Source organism: Hyaena hyaena, unplaced genomic scaffold, assembly GCF_003009895.1.
Source record: "Hyaena hyaena isolate Hyena2069 unplaced genomic scaffold, ASM300989v1 scaffold_262, whole genome shotgun sequence".
NCBI classification, from domain to species: Eukaryota; Metazoa; Chordata; class Mammalia; order Carnivora; family Hyaenidae; genus Hyaena; species Hyaena hyaena.
In genome coordinates, this window is record NW_024080895.1 from 796,463 (window position 1) to 816,439 (window position 19,977).

The 19,977-nt window shown below is 42.4% G+C and overlaps 1 protein-coding gene across 1 annotated transcript in view; it reads right to left on the bottom strand.

The window, feature by feature from the left end:
* MYRFL (myelin regulatory factor like) overlaps window positions 1-19,977 on the bottom strand; it is a 132,456-nt gene that overhangs the window by 42,915 nt on the left and 69,564 nt on the right. The window contains exons 8-11 of the mRNA XM_039245608.1: window positions 19,185-19,261; window positions 17,320-17,430; window positions 15,678-15,768; window positions 6,314-6,514 (exon numbers count right to left, since the gene is read on the bottom strand). Coding sequence (XP_039101539.1) covers window positions 6,314-6,514; window positions 15,678-15,768; window positions 17,320-17,430; window positions 19,185-19,261 — 480 coding nt within the window. The remainder of the gene's footprint in view (window positions 1-6,313; window positions 6,515-15,677; window positions 15,769-17,319; window positions 17,431-19,184; window positions 19,262-19,977) is intronic.

Sequence of the window (19,977 nt, forward strand, 5' to 3'; positions counted from 1 at the left end):
AAGCAACCCAAGTGGCCAACCCTAGATGAATGGGTAAAGAAGATGTAGTATATTCATACAATGGAATATTACTCAGCCATTAAAAAATTGTGAGGTCTTGCTATTTGAGACAACATGGATGGACCTCGAGGGGATTATGCTAAGTGAAATAAGTCAGATAAAGACAAATGCCATCTGGTTTTACTTATATGTGGAATTAAACACAAACAAAATCAAAAACGAAATAAATGAATAAGCAAAAAGCAGGTATAGAGAACAAACTGATGGTTGCCAGAGGTTTGGCGGTGGGAGAATAGGCAAAATAGGTGAAGGGAAGTGGAAGATACAAGCTTCCAGGGGCACCTGGGTGGCTCAGTCGGTTAAGCATCCAACTTTGGCTCAGGTCATGATCTTGAGTTCCGTTGAGTTTGAGCCCCGCATCAGGCTCTGTGCTGATAGCTCAGAGCCTGGAGCCTACTTTGGATTCTGTGGCTCATTCTCATTCTCAAACTCTGTCTCTCAAAAATGAATAAATGTTAAAAAAATTTTTTTAAAAGATGCAGGCTTCTAGTTATGGAATGAAGTCATGGGAATAAAAGGTACAGCACAGGGAATATAGTCACTGGAGTTGTGATAGCATTGTATGGTGGCTATACTTGTGACGATAATAGCATAACACACAGAGTCATTGAATCACTATGTTGTACACCCAAAACTAATGTAACATTGTGTGTAAACTATATTCACATAAAACATAAATAAACAAAATAAAAATTAAGAAAATTTTAAAAATAAAATGAAGGATAAGGGTGCCTGGGTGGCTCAGTCGGTTAAAAATAAAATGAAAATGAATAAATGGGTTTTCTAATTGTCCTGACTTTGTAGCATACTGTTTCTATGGGATTACACATTCCAAGTTTCCTAAAATTTAAACTTATTAAATAAAATTTTTAAAAAATGTTTGTGGGATGCCTGGATGGCTCAGTCAGTTAAGCCTCCAACTTCAGCTCAGGTCATGATCTCATGGTGTGCAGGTTTGAGCCCATGACAGGCTCTGTACTGACAGCTCAGAGGCTGGAGCCTGCTTCGGATTCTATGTCTCCTCCTCTCTCTGCCTCTCTCCCACTCACACTCTGTCTCTCTCACTCTCAATAAAAATATTTTTTTTTAATGTTTGTGGACTAGATAGGCAGACCCATCACATATTACAATGTGAGAAATGCAGGGTGAAAATGGAATTATGGATAGAGAATTTGGCAGCTTCAAGGAAAACCCCAAAATATTCCTAGGGGAGCATAAAGGAAGGCTTCCTAGAGATGGCAAAGTCCCACTGAGATCTTGGCTTATTTTGATCTTCAAACTAGTTCTGTTCCTTTCACTTCAGGCCTTTGGCTCAGGGCATCTTCCAGCTTCAAAAGCTTTTCCTTCCCATTCCTACCTTCTCCTCCCCCAACTTAAACATCCTTTCACCAGGGAAGTGTTTCTTGATTTCCAACACTAGGAAGGGTCCCTTCACCTTACGTGCTAATGGGAGCTGTTGTTTTTCTTCGTAGCACTAATCAAAAGTATCACCAGACAAAGTTGTGTCACCTTCATTATCTGTCTTCCCTATAGGATATACATCTCATGAGAGTGAGGACATATTTAAGGCCATGATATTCTGTTCACCACTTTATTACCAGTTTCTAGTACAGTTCCTTGCATGTAGTTGATACTCAACTAACATTTGTTAAACTAACAATTTAATAAATAAACCTAATAAAACTAAATTTAAGATAGGAGTTAGGGAAAGATGCAGGGTAGGGAGAAGGGACGGAAAGGGTGAGATTGAGACCGGGATGCAAGGTGGAATGTACACCGTGAGTAAAACCCCAAGGGAGTCAGTTCCCTGAATGATGTCTGCACAACCGGGGCAGAGTTTGGCATTACTAGACTGTAATGATTATGGCCAGAGTAGACAGGGCCTTGCAGGCCATGCTAAGAAGGAGCAGTCACAATCTCACATTGCCCTGTGCACACAGCTCTCTCTGTGAGCCCCTTCATTCAGCAAATATTTAGTGAGCAGCTACTGTGTGCTAGGTGCTGTCCTAGGCATTGGAGATGTAATGAATATTTCTTACTCAGAGTTTAGATTTTTTTTTTTAAGTTCTATCTTTGAGGGCAAGGCTCACATCTAGTTGATCTCAGGACCTTTGGAGTGCCCAGCAGAGTGTATCACATGTTACAAACACCCTAAACCTTCAATGAAAGAAGGCAGCATGAAAGAGTGAAGGCAGTGAAACAGTAGAACAATCCCTGTCAATCAGGAGCCAGTGTGGACTGGCCTTGTGCTAGCTAGGCCCCACCCAGTTCCCCATTCCCTGCACCCTTGGGAGTCCTGTGGCTGCTTTGCCTACTTTTCATTATCCCTGTGGTTCCTACACAAGCCCTCACGGGTGACCTTTGCTACCGACAAGAAGCAGAGGAGACTGTGTCCTCACTGAGGCTGTCCAAGCTACACAGAGGGAACATGACCCCTGGTGACTAAGCTGGATCCTTTAATACATTTTCCCCTGAAGGCATATTGCGGGACAAAGCAAAGTGTGGGATTGATGGTCTAATTACCATTGTGCTTCAGAGAGATTTTTGGCTGAAGAATATTCTGATGGTTGGTTTGGGGATCTAAACTCCTTCTATGACGTTTCTGTAAGAAAATGCTCTTCTGGTTTCTAATGTGGGGCTGTAGACGTACCAAAGCTAAATATAAACTGCCCATACCACACGCTTCCTATGTGTACACTTGACCCAGGGAAAGCCCTCGAGGCAAGGGCTATCTATGCCTTCTCAGAATCCTCCTCCAGGAACCAAACACTGGCCAACACTTAACATCACACCTTGCTCATCAGTGTGGGTTGAGTAAGAAGCTAGAAGCTGAACTCAGGTGTCTGCTACAATCTTGCCCACAGCAATTTTGGAAAGTTTTGACCCTGAATGTAGATAGCCATCATGGTCATGCTGCCTCACGCCCAAGGCTTCTCTATCATTAACCCCAGAAGTGCACCACAGAAAAGTCATTCTTGCCTATGGGCCTCCACAGTTGGTTCAGGGAGGGAGATCTTGTTATCCACCATCTGGCCACAGCCTAGACTATTAGTCTCGCATCAGGAAAAGCTTGAGTAACACTGGCTCACCCCAATTTGAGGAATTTCTTCATTTGGCTCCTGGCCCTTGGAGCATTGAATCTTAACTGATTTCTTTCCCGGTTTTTATTTTTGAATCTCTTGTAGCCTTATTTTCAGCCTTCATCATAGAATTTCACTGATGCATTCCAATTTCAGCTTCCTCACTTTTTTGCATTGGCCTTGATGATTTTCATGCTCCTCTGTTTTCCAGAATATCATCTCCACCCTAATTTTGCTGTTTTCACTGAAAGAGCTGCCTTTCCTTCTGCAGTCTGTAGTCTCAACAGGAAACAGTGTCAGAAGTTAGGCTGCTCCTCTTCAAGGCCAACCTCATTTTCCCAGTGCTTCCGGGGCATGGGGTTCAATCTCATTTGCTTTATCTTCTCTGTGTCTTGTCTACGTGTCCATATGAGTACAGGGATCTCCACGAGGACTCTCTATGCAGAGTGCTCACGTGCTTAATACCTACAAAACAGCCTCTGTTGCCCTGAGTGAGGAGGCACAGAGCCAGGGCAAGGAAGCAACTTATATTCATTTCTCCCCATCATCACAGTACCGGGCAATTGTGTTGGCCACTGTTTTGCAACAGCTCATCAGAGCTCAGAACCCAGCTCTGGTTACCATGCATCCTTTAAGAATGAGAAATTGCCTCCAGTCCTATGCTTATAATCAGATTAACCAAGGATCCACTTCCCAGAGCATTTGGAGGAATGGCTATTCTTAAAAGTCGGACAAACTGAGTCAGGAGGTGAAGATGAAGTTCACACATCTGTCAGCCCCATCATCAGTGTTACCATCATCTCTTTTGTCTGTAATGGTGAACAGGACTGATAAGTGTGTCTCTCGTCATTGGATGCGGGCCCCCAAATGTGCAGTGACTCGATTGGGTGGAAGCTGGCAGCACAGGCTATGAAAAAATTCACCCAAGGCAGAACAAAGGAGACAGAAGTATACTAAATATACCACAACAGGAGTGGCGGGCAGGACAGTGAGGGAAAGGCTGTCTGCAATGAGGTAGTGGATGGGGGCTGTATTTAGATGGGGAAGATGAGGAGGCATGGGGATGTATGGACTTCTTTTGGTAACCACATCTGATTGTAAGTAGCCCATTGGTTACTTAAGGCCTATGGATATTCTGAGGTGCGTCGTCTGATGGGCCTGTCTGTGTTCAGCATGCTGGTCCCTGTGAGCCCTTCCTACATTCCATCACTCAAGTCTGTGGCCTAAAAGCAGCCTCTACAATAAGGTTTCTAGAGACTTATATTTCACAAATGTGGATAGGCCTATTAAGAACAAATATATTGATATGAAAGAAGTTAATAAATGAATTACATATAATTTGTGTATTATAGAAGTAAATAATGATAATATCTATTTGTCCCGCTAAAGAATGCTTCACGTACATGAGCTTAGAAGAAGCCCTTAACAGGAGTGAGCTTTCTCTGTTCACAGAAGAATAAACAGAAGCATAGAACATCTCTGGGCCAAGGTCCCTGTGCCAGTTCTTGCCAGAACTGGGACTAGAACCCTTCCATCATGCTGCCGTGAGCAGCCGGGGGATACAGGAATTCTACACTGGGAGCCTGGATTGGGGTGACATTTTATTTATACAAGAAGGTGTCGTGGAAGGGATTTGAGAAGTTCTAGGGAAGCTTGTTATTTTAAGACAATATGTTTTCTTCAGACAAGGGGCACCAACAGAAGACATCTGGTAAGTGGATTCGGGGGAAAGCCTAACGGTAGCGGTAGTGGGACGAGTTGTGGGGGACTTTCCCAGCTTGTTATCTTCCATTTGCATTTAGATAAGACCTGGTATTGTATAGCCAATTGCAAAAATAAGTTTGAGTTGGCGTGATCTGAAACACAGACAGTTTATCTCTTTCTAAAAGCCAAAAAAGCACAATATCTGGGACTGGAATCAGGAAACGTACGTGAGAACTTTCTAGCCCTAAGAGTTCCCATCGGGCTAGTAGGTCACAGCTCTTCGAACATGAACCACAGCTTTGCAATCAGTATAAAAGTCTACAATTACAACCATTCTTTGGAATGCACTCAGCAAAGGAGGACATTCCTTGGCCGGTTTAGAAAAACCAGTGCAGATTTGCACTGGGAAAGGAATGCAGTCTGGAAGAATGACCAATGATTTACAGATTGTGTCTCCTATTCGCTAAAAAAGAATAAGGGAAGGAGGTTAAAAACACAATTCTGGACAACCTCAAAAATGCTTATAGGAACAGCAGTGTGAGTGAGAAGGTGGGGAAGTGGGAGAAGCAGGAAATGGGAAACAGATTTCAAGGATGGAAGAGCTCAAACCAGGAGTGCTCTGGCTAAGGGATTCACATCTTAAACCTAATGTCTTCATGGCAGTTGTGACTTTCCAAGGTGATTCAGTACTTCTTATCTCAATGGGTCAAAACAAGTAAAGGGGTCAAGCAGAGATGCACCATTTCCATCATACGATGAAGGCACTGGGTTGGGGTGGAGTTGTTTTGCTCAGGGCGAGCCCAAAGTGAAGCACCGCCTGATTTTTAAGCTTGATTTCTGCCTTCCACTGGGTGACTGTCTCTCCACAGAGTGAGAAGGTCTTGGCCCTGAGCTTCAGGTGATGGGCTTGACCTCGTGGAGGCGAGGGGTGGGGGAAGAGGAGTGTCTCCAACTACTCCTCAGAGAAAAACAATGAATGGGGAAGAGAATGGCTGACAGGGCTGGTCCTTGGGACTCTGGGAGGGAGAGACTGGGGGTCCAGGAGAAATACAGGCAGGGACTGGACTGAGAGAGTGCCCAGAAGATGAACAGGGAGATGGGCATTTGGAGACAGAAAGGAAAAGGCAAACTCCAACGGCTGACAATGTGTGGAAGGAAGGGCAATGGCCCATGGAAAACAGCTCAGAGACTTCTGCTTGGGAAGCCAGTGCTATGCTATCACTGCCCACTGCTCCTGGCAGGTGAATCTATTCTCCTGGGTAGGGGCTATGTTACCCTTTCAGCAGAGATGCCTGTTGGCTCCAACACTCACAACCGTTATGCATTATGTTCATCCCCTATTAACAGACGACATGTAGAGATGCTCTGTGCGACGTGTGTCAGAGTCCAGGAGTGCCCACCTGACTCACACCTGAGTCACACCTGACTCAGGTGTCAGCAGAGGCACCCAAGGCCTGCCCTGTGCTCACCTCCTGGATATTCTGCTTTGCCCTGCTGTCAGAGGGATGCATAATTGTCCCCATCACTTTCGCGTTGCCACAGACGACCAGGGCTTCATCCGGCGCATCTGTATTGATTCCCACTCGACCATGACAAACAACAGATTCTGGAACTTGTCCTCGCTGCCATAATGCATCACTGTCATTGTCAAACTGCCCAGGGTTAGAGGCCTGGAAAAAATACAGAACGATGTTACCATTGAAGTTACAGTAGCAAACAGATGATTGTTTGTTTCCTCAGAGCAGAGGAAAACAATGTTATGTAAGTCTTTCACCTGAGAATCATATATTGGATGGGACATTCTGAGGTATCCAAATAACTGTGGCACCAGGAGAGCCCCTAACTGCTCTACTCCCCACAAGCAGGACCTCAGAATGCCATGGTTTGGGATGTCTAGTTGCAAAACAACCTTTTCAGCAATGATAACAATGATAAGGATTTAAAACCAGAACCTTACATCAGAAGATACTATGAGTTTATTAAAGCCCAGATAATAAAAATACTTTGCATTAAGCTAGTCCTTTTATAGTTTTAAAACACTTTAATATTTATGATTTCATATGCAATTGACAAGCAATTGACAGGAAACGTTAAACATTTTTTTTTTTTTAAAAGAAAAAGGATAACAATAGCTACATTTGTTGCGTCTAGTGCATACCCCCATTCTATGAGATGTGTACCATTCTCCTCATTTTACAGATATCAAAAAGACTCTGTGCCCAAGGCCACAAAGCTAGTAAATTCTGGAGCTGGACGTATACTTCCTTTAATTATTAAATAATGATTCTGACTTTTCCTATCAGAGGTAGCCCTGGCCAAGGGCAGTCTTCAATGAGAATACAAGTGAAACTATTGAGATTAGACAAAGTTCTGGAGATTTTACTCTTAAGTGAAATTCTTTGCTGAGGAATTCTTCACTCTACTGCCTTGCCTCCTCCCCACCTCATGTGGCTGCTGAACATATTTCCAAATAGCCTAAGCAGGGATCTCTGAATCCCTCCAAAGCCTCACAACAGAATTAATGTTTTTAAAATGATGGCCTATTCTTCTAAATGAGAAACTTTTGTGTGTTTGAGGCAGGCTGTCACAAATTCAGACACGCACTATAGCCCCTGATTATCTAAAAAGTCGACACTAATGCAATGTCTTCACTTTCTGCCTTTCTGGGCAGCCCAGGGAGCATTGCAAACTCAGCATTGCAGGGAGCATTGCAAATTCTCTCCGGAGAATATGTGAGGCACCAGTAACAGTGGTTTCTTCAAGGCCAGGAACTGGGAGGTGGGGAAACTGGTCTGGGAAGGAGATTCACTGTTCAACATACAATCTCTTGGTATTGTTTCAATGTTTTTGCCACAAGCATGTGCTACTGATTTTAAAATAATAATAATAATAAAAAAAGCCCATCAAGTTTAGTTCTTAGTTTGGGTTCAGATAAAGCACAAGTAGGTATCTTCAAGGTTTTCATTCTCACTTGTCTGAACCCTGAGCAGCTTGGAAGATTCAACCATTGACATTCAATTGACAAAAGCAGAAAAAGAATAGAAGTAACAACTTTGAACATCATTTTGTGTCAATTCACTTAAAGAGCTTTGCTGCACAGTCCCTAGAGCCCCCTGGGCTGTGAATGGCAAATTGGCTTTGACCCAGATCCTATCATAGCAAACAATCAACTAAGTCCAAAGGTGTACCAAATAGATGTTGATGCATTTTGCTCTACTCCGAACATAACGAGGCACTACAAGGAAACAAAATAGACAGTGATGGATTTTTTTTTTCTTAATGAGCTTTGGGATAATTATTATCATAAACTTGGTATCATGTTGGAACAGCAGATTAAGTAGATTCAATTTTTTGGAACAATTATAACAATCTCACTTGACTTTCATCAGATGAAAACTCAGACCTTAAAATATGTTCAGATCCTTTGGGAAAGGGCCCCATATCTGCAATTTTCTAAATATACAGACCTTTTGAGGAGTCCTTTTCATTGGTAATGGGAAATGTCATAAAATCTATGAGCTTTTTTCCACCTCCTTTGGTATTCACAGTCTTAATGTATCAAAACAAACTGTAATATACTAGCTCTTTCTGGTATTATGAAGTTGTGTTCCCATATGGAACATCATGACACCGTTCATTGATATCAAACACTGAAATGAATTAAAGTCTCCAAAATACTTTCCTTATTTATCCCACAGCCTCATATATGTAGGGAAAACCTGAACATTTTAATCTATGTCATGACACAAACTGGCTGCGTGATCTTGGGGCAGTCACTTAACCTTCTGTACTGGCTTTTTTATTTGAAGAATAAAGATAATAACGACTTCTTTATATATCTCACAGTGTTGGTGGGAATTTTCTGAAATCACATATATGTGAATACTTTGCAAAAATGAGGAGGAATAATCTCAAATTATCCTTAACACACTGCTGTGCATAACAACTGCTGTCCAACCAATACAGGCATATCTCCTTTTATTAAGCTTTGGTTTATTACACTTCACAGCTGGTACATTTTTTTTTTTTTACGAATGGAAGGTTTATAGCAACTCTGCATCAAGCAAGTCTGTCTGCACCATAGCCTATGGATGTCACAGCATCTGCTCATTTCATGTCTCTGCCACAATTCTCGCAATATTTCCAACATTTTAATTTTATTATTATTACATGTATTATGGTAATAAGTGATCTTTGCTATTACTATTATAATGGAGAGCCACAAACCATGCCCATATAAGATGGAATAACTTAATCAATACGTTATGTGTATTATTCTGACTGTTCACCAACTAGCCATTTCCCCATCTCTCTGTCTCCTCAGCCCTCCCTATTCCTTGAGACCAACAATATTAAAAGTAAGCCAATTAATAACCCTACAATGGTATCTAAGTACCGAAGTAAAAGGAAGAGACACATGTTTCTCACTTTACATCATAAGCTAGAAACGATTAAGCTTAGTGAGAAAGGCATGTTGGAAGCCAAGATAGGCTGAAAGGTGGGCCTCTGGCACCAGATAGCCAAGTTGGGAATGCAAAGGAAATTAAAAGTGCTACTCCAGTGAGCACACGAATGATAAGAAAGTGAAACAGCCTTATTGCTGATGTGGAGAAAGATTTAGAGGTCTGGATAGAAGATCAAACCAACCACAACATTTCCTTAAGCCAGAGCCTAATCCTGCACAAGGCCCTAATTTTTCAATTCCATGAAGGCTGAAAGAAGTGAGGGAGCTGCAGAAGAGAAGTTAAAGCTAGCAGAGGTTGGTTCAAGTTTAAGGGGAAACGCCATATGTATAACATAAAAGTGCAAAGTGAAGCAGCAAGTACTGATACAGAAGCTGCAGCAAGTTCTCCAGGAGATCTGGATAATCACTGATGATGGCTTCACTAAGCAACAGATTTTTAATGTAGATGAAATAGTCTTATATTGGAAGAAGATGCCATCTAGGACTTTTGTAGCTAGAGAGAAGCCAATGCCTTAGCTTCACAACTTCAAAGGACGTGCTGACTTTGTGTTGAAGCCAGTGCTCACTGACCATTCCAAAAAGCCTCAGGCCCTTAAAAGTTACCCTAAGTCAGGGTGCCTGGGTGGCTCAGTCAGTTAAGCATCCAACTTTGGCTCAGGTCATGATCTCACCATTCATCAATTCGAGCCCTGCATCAGGCTCTGTACTGATAGCTCAGAGCCTGCAGCCTGCTTCAGATTCTCTGTCTCCTTCTCTCTCCTTGCCCTACCCCCACTTGTGCTTTCTCTCTCTCTCAAAAATAAACATTAAAAATATACATTTTTTTAAAAAGTTACCCTAAATCTTCTCTGCCTGGGCTCTACAAATGGAACAAACCCTGGATGCCAGCATATCTGTTTGCAACATGGTTTACTGAATATTTTAAGCCCACTGTTGAGACTTACTGCTCAGAAAAAGAGATTCCTTTCAAAATATGACTGCTTATTGACAAAGTACCTGGTCATCCAAGAGCTCTGATGGAGATGTACAATGAGATTAACATTGTTTTAATGCCTGTTAACACAACATCTATTCTGCATCCCATGGGTCAAGGAGTAATTTTGACCTTCAAGTCTTGTTATTTAAGAAATATATTTCATAAGGTTACAGCTGCCATAGACAGTGATTTCTCTGATGGATCTAAGCAAAGTAAATTGAAAACCTTCTGTAAAAGATTCACCATTCTATATTTTATTTTTGTTTTAAGTAGGCTCCATGCCTAATGTGGGACTGGAAGTCACAACCCTAAGATCAAGAACCACATGCTCTCCTGACTGAGTCAGCCAGATGGGTGCCCCTAGGATTCACCATTCCAGATGCCACTATGAACATTCCTTTAATTTTTTTTAAATTTTATTTATTTATTTATTTACTTCTGAGAGAGAGAGAGAGAGAGAAAACAAGGGAGGGTCAGAGAGAGGGAATCACAGCCTGAGGGAAGCTCAGGCTCTAGGCTCTGAGCAAGCTATCAGCACAGAGTCTGATGCGGGACTTGACCCCAAGAACCGTGAGATCATGACCTGAGCTGAAGTTGGACACTTAACTGACTGAGCCACCCAGGTGCCCCATGAACATTCCTGATTCATGGGAAAAGTTGGAAATATTCATAAAGGAGTTGGAAGAAGTTGATTCCAATTGTCATGGATGACTTTGAGAGGTTCAAGATTTTAGCAGAAGAAGTAACTGCAGATGTGGTAGAAACAGCAAGAGAACCGAATGAAAAGTAGAGCCTGAAGAGATGATGAACTGCTGAAATCTTTTGCTAAAACGTTCATTGAGAGTTGCTTCTTATGCATGAGCAAAGAAATTTGTCTCTTGAGGTGGAATCTACTTTTGGTGTAGATGCTGTGGAGATTGTTGAAACGACAACGGAAGATTTAGAATATGACATAAACTTATTTGGTAAAGTGACAGGGTTTCATAGGACTGGCCCCAATTTTGAAAGAAGTTCTATAGCGGGTAAAATGCCGTCACACAGCATCACATGCTATAAGGGACTATTCATAAGAGGAAGAATCAATTGATGTGGCAAACTTCATTGTTGTCTTATTTTAAGAAATTGTCACAGCCACCCCCACCTTCAGCAACTGCCCCAATCATCAGTCAGCAGCCATGAACATCGAGGCGGGACCCTCCACCATCTCTAAAAGGTTTGGTCTGGAGCCTGAAATATGCCTGTATTCATTTAATCTGCTCTCCTCAGCAACACAGTGGCAAAGTTGCGGAATTCTGCCAGGGAGCGCCAATCACTGAGTAAAATGTAAATGGCGCCCTCTGCAGGTGCTTGGAATAGGAAATAGCAATTAATAGTAATTTGAGATTTGTTCTGAATTTGGAATGGAAAGCTGGAATTTCTTTGCTTTGCTTTGTTTGGGCTTTGAAAGCAGCAGACAAAGAGCATAATAGGAGAGGCTGAGTTGAGGAAGGCCGTTCATAACAAATCGATTTTTGTATCTTTTGAAAGTGCTATGGAAAATGGGCCTAGAAATGCTCCCTACCAGTGCTACTCAACATGTGGTCCAAAGGTCAGCAGTCAGCAGCATCAGCATCTCCTGGAAACTTGTCAGAAATGTATATTCAACCTACTGAATCAAAAGCTGTGGGGGCGCCCGCGTGGCTCAGTTGGTTAGGTGTCCAACTACTGATTTCAGTTCAGGTCATGATCTCACAGTTCATGAGTTTGAGACCTGCATCAGGCTCTGCGCTGACAATGTGGAGCCTGACTGGGATTCCCTCTCTCTCTCTCCCTGTCCCTCCCCTGCTCAAATTCTCTGTCTCTCTCTTTCTCTCAAAATAAGTAAACATTTTAAAAAACAACAAGTGTGGCAGAGGGACCCCAGTATCTCTGTTCTACTCTCCAGGGGACTCTTTGTGCCATACACTCCTGGTCGGGTTATCTCTTCCATAGTAACCAAAAAGCTGAATCCCAGCTACAGGGTGAAATGGACATCGCTCCACACATGGATTCCTCTGGGTAAATAAAAAATTCATCTGAACTCCAGAAAAGGTGTGTGTGTGTGTGTGTGTGTGTTGGGGGAGGGAAGGGGGTTTGTGGAAAAGGGCTGGTGGCAATGGAGATGGGCCCTGGGATGGATTTGCTCTATGCCCATCCCTCTCCATCCCTGCAGCTGCACTATTTCTTTTGTTTTCCCTGCCCCTGTTTGCTGGTTCCCCATCTTGGGGCAGTACAGTTTGCAGGGCAGTAAAGGGGACTTCTTGGGGATATGCCCATTTTTATTCTTCTGGAAAAGAAACTGGAATAATGTATTAGTTTTCAAAACTAGGAAACCCCAGTGCGCCTTTGAAGGGCAGACAAAAGCAATCATCCCTCCTGCTTACAACACAGCACTCCAAACCAGGTTTAATTACATGTTTTAGAAGGAAAGTGGAGCTGAATGAAAACCTAGTCATTAACAGGGAGAATGTGAAGGAACTCCACTGCAGAATGCCCCCAAAAACAAAGACCTGGGAAAGAAATCTGTCCTTGGAGTAAACCTTAATTTCCATGAAATTGGTCAATTTACACTACAGGACCATAACATATTTCTAACGCTGCTCTGATTGACAAACCCAGGTGAACAATTACTGGATCGTGCCCACCATTCTCTCCCCAAGGAGAATTCTAACAGGCATGGTCTCCTGAGCCCCTCCTGGAGGCCTGAAACTCATCTAGTCCAAGACTCATACATTTGCCCTTTATGTTAATCTCTGCTATTGGGAAGAATGATTCTTAGGCCTCAAAATGAACCTGGATTTTCTCAGTGCAATTTGCAGTTCTCCATATAATGCCATCTGCTCTTATAACATCTTCAGTTGTCAAATTTTTCTTCCTTTATTCTGGAGCTCAAATTAACAGACCCCGGCCATGACCTAGGAGGGCACATCTGGCTTTTTTAGAGAAGGTAAGCTGGTCTGTGCTCTATCTAATCATATATATATATATATATATATATATATATATATGTTCATCATATATGTTCATCATATATATATATATATGTTCAAGGCATATACCTATATAGAGCGCTCTAGAAACTTAGGGTCAGGAAATGTGTTCTGTGGACATTTTGAAAACTCACTGATTCAAACATATCACCAGTTCTTTTTTCTTTTTCCTTTCTTCTTTTATAAGTAGGCTTCATGCCCAGTGTGGAGCCCAATGTGGGGCTTGAACTCATGACCCTGAGATCAAGACCTGAGCTGAGAACAAGAGTCAGACGTTCAACCAACTGAGCCACCCAGCTGCCCCAAACATCATTTCTGAAGTTCGGTTTTTTTCTCTTGGTTGGTTTCAACGTTCAACAATTAAACAGATTCAAAAGTGCATTCATTTTCACTTCTGCATTTGTGGTCAGAGTAAAATAGTATCACTGAGCTATTTCCAGTTTGGGGGAGGGAGAGAACGGTTTGCACTACTACCATTCTTCTTCTTCTCATTGTTGTTAGGATAACCCTTGTGTTGCCCAGCACACTTCTAAAATAGTGCGTTCTCTCTCACTAAAAATTATGGCTGGAAGAAAGCAATCAAATCTGGAAGGCGATCACTTTTTAAAAATAAAAATTTAGTGAATGACATGACACCCAATCTACACTAAGTATAATTTAATGTATTTTAGTATTCATAACAAATATAAATTGCAGAAACACCTTCTCAAAATTACCATCATGAGTTAAATTATCATTGTGTTTTGGATACAGGGAGGCACCAATTAACAGAGTTCTGGAAACAGAACATCAGACTCTCTCCCTCTCTCTCTCTCTCTCTCTTTCATACTGGTGCTGTGTGGACTTCCAGGAGCCAGAGTACAGAGCTGCCAGCAGGAAATGGAGAGACCTGACACCAGGTAAATTATTCAAGGTATGCAGGTGACTAGCAGACTGCCAGACTCAAGCATGAGTTTCCCAGCTGAAAGCAACACTTTCATGAGATCTAATCTATGCTAACTCCGAAAACAATGGCATTATCTGTCTTTATTCCTCCCTCTGAAAAAACAGAAACAATAAGTGACTTTACTTTAAAATCACACTTGTTAGTGCAGCACAGCAATCCCAGATTGCATCAGGAGAGGTGTCAAAGACCGCCCCCCCAACCCCACTGCCCCTACTCCATGACCACACAAAAGGGTCCCATCTGCCTTTGCTCCAGCGGCACCTTGTTTGCCACAGATTAGATCAGGTCCCACAAAAACGGCAGGCACGTAGCCCAGCCCTTACCCTGGAACATCTGGACACAAGTGTTTTACCTCATTTCCATCATTACTTCACCCCCACTAAAAGTTTGAGATGCAGTTTAAAGGGTTTCCACTTGTAGGTGGCTTATTAGTTTTAATTGATTAAAAGAATTACACAGAGGGCCCTTTGTTTCAGAACAGCTTGAGGCAAGAGAGGAAAGACTCATTTTCCCAAATAGGCAGATCTGGTCCCCAGGCCTAAGAGTCACAGCCACATATGTGGTCATGCCCACACTGAACGATTTTTCCTGTTGGACTTCACATGCCCTACTCGTGTCACAGGTCAGCTCCTCCCCGGCGGCCAGGCCGGTGGTGACCCGTTTACCTTATGCCCCTGGCATTCTCCCTGGTGGCCAGCCTGGCCTCACACAGCTGCATCTCCAGCTGCCAACAGTTTTATGCTTTTGTGGCTGCCAAGATGCCTGTCCACAGCTGTGACCAATCATTCATTCAGCAAAACGTGCTGAACCATCACTCTGTGCTAGGCAGGGGCCCGGATGCTCCTGGGGTCACCAATCACCTTTGGGTATGAAATGCCTTCTTAACTACTCTCCCCACCCTGTGGGCTGTGGGATTAGAGAGAATTAGGTTGTAACCTGGGCTCCATCATTCACAAGCTGTTCAATCACGATGAGTTTCTCTCCTCCTTGAGCCTCAGTTCCTCTGCATGTAAAGAAGGTAATGTAAATGTGACACAAGTTAAAATGACGTCATATATAAATGATTCAGGAACGTAGCATTTAAGCCAGGGTTTCACAGCTGCGGCACTACTGACATTTTGAAAGGGTAACTCTTTGTCGTGGGGGCTTTCTTGTTCATTGTAAGGGATTGAGCAGTATCCCCAACTTGTACCCACTAGATGCCAGGAGCACCCCAGTTGTGACCACCAAAAACATGTTTGCAGACATTGCCAAATGACCTCTGGCAGACAAAAATTCTCCTGGTTGAGAGAATTATTTGAAAACTAAATAATAATATCCGCTATTACTACCATCAGTGGGGAAACCACATACTTCAAGCATGCCAATGAAAATGCAAATTCTACTTCAGATGAGAAAAGCAGGTGGGATTCAGAAAGATTAAAGAACTGAACCTTACCCTTACAATGATCCGTTCAGAGATGTGGGCAGACAACAGATAGAACTGATCTTGGTTAGCGGCATACAGTCCAACCACCAACATGAAGTATCTAAGTCAAAAACAGCAGATCAATGCCAACGCATAAGGAAACAGACATAATTTGTGCAATCAAATGCCATACAACAGTTCATCAACAGTGAATTTACCTAGGTAGGTTTGCGTATTTAAAGATTTTCTACTCTGCTGTCAGCTGCCCCTCCTGTGAGATGGAATAGCAGTGGATTCACTCAGGATTGTTCTGGGTCCACCCTTTCCCAGTCTGAGGTATGTGTGAGCTGTTCTGCAAGCCCCACAGCACAGCACTGCTCACAAACAAATGCATAACAGGCACCACCTTAGAGGTCCCTTTGCTGAGAGCTACCCCCGCTACCTACCCTGTCACAGCAGGGCTTGCTCAACCACACGGGGCCCTTCCCCCTCATCTGTTCTAGGCCATGTGCACTGTAGACCTTCATGCCGTGACTTAGTCAAACACCTGGACCCTGTGCTCCAGTTGCTCCCAATGCGGTTTTCATCAATGTTATTTCAAAAGCTTCTTCATGTGTAACACTGATGAGGCATTTTTAATATCGGATCATTTTTTTTTGAAAGTCAAAATAAAACTATCCCTATAAGAGGAGCTTTTGCTTTAAGAACCACATGAAAAAACCTTGCCAACTTCCTCTGCAACACCTCCCTAGAAAGTAAGAGTTCTCCCCTATTTCTAAAATAACACAGTAATAGTAATAAGTGTTATTTTCGTTATAATTATTAACCATTATCTGAGTCTTCAAAATGTGTCATACACTGAGCTAAGCAGGTGATCTATAGTATATCATTTAGAACCCCAAAACAACCCTGTTGGCATAGGATATGAACATTGTCCCCATTTTAGAGAATGGGAAAATGAGTCTCAGAGGGTTAAATTGCATGCTCAAGGTCATCCGGCTAGTAAATGGCAGTATCAAATTTCAAACTCAGTTTTTTTCTAACTCCAAAGCATATGTTCTAAAACCAATGATCCCAAACTTGAATATGCATCAAAGTCAACTGGAGAATTTATTAAAATACAAATTATTGGTCCCCACTCCAGAGCTTTTGATTCTGTAGATCTTCAGTGAGGCCTGAGAGACTGGACACTTCTAACAAGCGTCTTGGCAACACAGTCTCTGCTCACCCGGGGCCGCACTATGAGAACCATAGGTGTAAATCATCACTGCAAGTTCCTTTTGTTTTTTAATCAAAAAGAAGCTAGAGCAGAACTCCAGGACTCGGGGCTTTACACTAGTGACCACCACACAGGCTTGAGCAGAGCAGTTGGTCCTCAACCCCTAGACGGCAGTGAGGCATAAACATGTGGTCACTCTAGAGAATCATGGAGGGCATGAAGGCAAACAGATCTGGGGTTGGACAGGAAAGAAGGCACTGTGGGAGATGAGCATGGATAAGGAAAGACACCTAAGGGTAAGGGAGATGTGTTAATAAACAGGAAGAGTCAAGAAGGGGGAAGTGGCCAAAGGCAGCCTGGTGTGACCAGGAAGATCAGAGAGGCCTCTGGAGAGCACTAGCCAGTCCGATCAAGTAGCCGGCCACCGTGGGGCATACACAGGGATGCCTGTACCTCTGGTCAGGATTTGGTTTTCCCTTCTTCCTCATATTATTTGCTGTAGTTTCACTGAAGTGTAACCGGCCCAGTGTGATTTTGGTGACCTGGTCAGCCAGCAGGTCAATTCTAAAACAAACAACAGAAATACCAAGAGACTGTAAGAGAATGTAGACTCCTTGGTCATATCTAACTCATTCTGAGAGTCTCAAGTATGTCAGTCACTGGTTTTTAATAAACTCCCCCCAACATGGTCTGGAATGGCTGCCAGGGAATAATTCTTGAAAAGTAAGATATGCTCATTCAGCAGAAGCTCCAGCCTGGAGTTTCTGACTCATAAGGGCAGTATGCTCCCTGTACCACATATGGGTTCTTTTAACTCCACAATGGGGAGAAAAGACATTTCATGTGTGCCTCTGCCACTGTTGCTAGAGCTGCCTCCTGATGAGCAATTTCTCGAGGTTTCTCACGAACTCCTTTGTATCCCCTTCACATATTTCCCCCTCCTGCCCTGGCCCCTAAGGAAGACCACACCCAGACTGCCTGGGCGGGAGAGGGAGAACCAGATACACCAGACAACTTTACTGCTGTGTTTGTACACATGGCTCCCACGTGAGGGTCAGGCCAGGTTCCTGCCTCCTCTCTCCAGGCAGCAGGACCATTTTCTTTCCACCCTGAAGGGGAGTGCCTCAGGGGCAGAACACTGAGATGTGTCAACTACCTCCCAGACAAATAATTGAAAAGCAAATCACACTCCAAGTCATTCCACAGGACGAAGGCTCACCTTGGACTGCCATGTTGCTTGGGATAATCCCAGGGCTGTGTGCTTTCCATTTTGGAACTCATTAGGCAATCTATCAACATAGCTTTAGGGGCGCCTGGGTGGCTCAGTCGGTTAAGCGACTGACTTCAGCTCAGGTCATGATCTCACAGCTTGTGAGTTCGAGCCCGACGCGACTGACTTCAGCTCAGGTCATGATCTCACAGCTTGTGAGTTCGAGCCCTGTGTCAGGCTCTGTCGCTAACAGCTCAGAACCTGGAACCTGCTTCAGATTCTGTGTCTCCCTCTCTCTCTGCCCCTTACCTGCTCATGTTCTGTCTCTCCGTGCCTCAAAAATAAATAAAACATTTTTAAAAAATTTTAAAAACAGCTTTAAAAAATTAGAAAAAATGAATTGTAAGCATAGCATAACTTAAAAGAAAGATCTAATCATAATCTGTGTCAAGGAACCCAGGTAGTTAGCAAGGGTGTCAGTAATAAAGGGTGATAAAAATAATGACTTAAAAATGGAGCTTTTTACAAGAGTTTGTTTGAAATTATTTCAATGCGTTTTACCTATTTATTTTTGTTGATAAGCATGTACTCATAATATTAACATCTTATTACCAATGCAGTTTCTGCAATGGGATTCATTTTAATTCTTTATTACTTTTTTTATTCACATAGAGTTGATATATAATGTTACATTTGTTTCAGGTGTACAACATAGCAATTGGACATCTCTATACTTAGGCTCTGCTCACCGCATCTGTAGCTACTACACAACACTATCACAATAACACTGACTGTATTCTCCATGCTGTGCCTTTCATCCCCGGGACTTCCTCATTCTATAACTAGAAGCCTGTATCTCCTACATCCCTTCACCCAATCGCCCATAACCCAAGCCCTCCCCTCTGGCAACCATCAGTTTATTCTCTGTATTTATAGGTATGTTTCTGCTTTCTGTTTGTTTGTTTGTTCATTTATTTTGTTCTTTAGATTCCACATGTAAGTGAAATCATATGGTCAGTGGGATTCAGTTTTAATAAACAAAATATATTGGGCAATAGGTCTTTTTCCCCATAGCATTAACAAAGGAATTCAGAAAAGAAATTCTTACTTAACAGGATTGAAAATCTTTTTGCTTCTATCTGCTTGGGATTGTTCGATAGCAATTATTTGATTGGTGGCTTCTACCTGTTTGGAATAAGAAAAAGTAAATCAGTTACTGAACACATAAATTTATTAATAAAAATGTTCATTAGTAAAGAACATTCAAGTACTTTAAAAGTTTTCCAAGGTATCATGATACGGACTGGGTAGGAGGAACAAGTCACTGAAAAGACATATAAGGCAATGGCCCCAACCTTAAGCAGTATGCTACTGGTGAGAAACAAACATCTGTAAAACTAAACAATGAAAACACAAGACAACAGAAAACTTCAAGTGAACGGTGATTATAGTGTGAGCTAGTAGGTGGTTAAAACATCAGGAGTAAAACACATCAGCAAGGCAGCTCAAAGGATACAAGCTTTCATTCATTCATTTATCCATTCATTCCATAGATACGTGCATTCATTCATTCATTTATTCATTCATGTCAGAGCACCTGCTATGTACCAGGCATTACTCGAGACATTGGATATGAGCAGTGGAAAAATTAACAGAAATCCCAGCCCTTGAAGAGCTTACATTCCAATAAGAAGAAATACTAATAAACAATAAAAAGAAATAAAATACAGAGAATGGCATTTTTTTCAGTACTTGGTACAAAACTCTTCTTGCTCTTAATGAATAGTGGGAAGGGTGTAGTGAGACCTGCCTTGTCATATAGGGCTTGTGGGTATTAGCATAATAACAATTTTTCTGAAAAGCAACTGGGCAATCTACATCAAGAGTTTTAAGAATGTTCG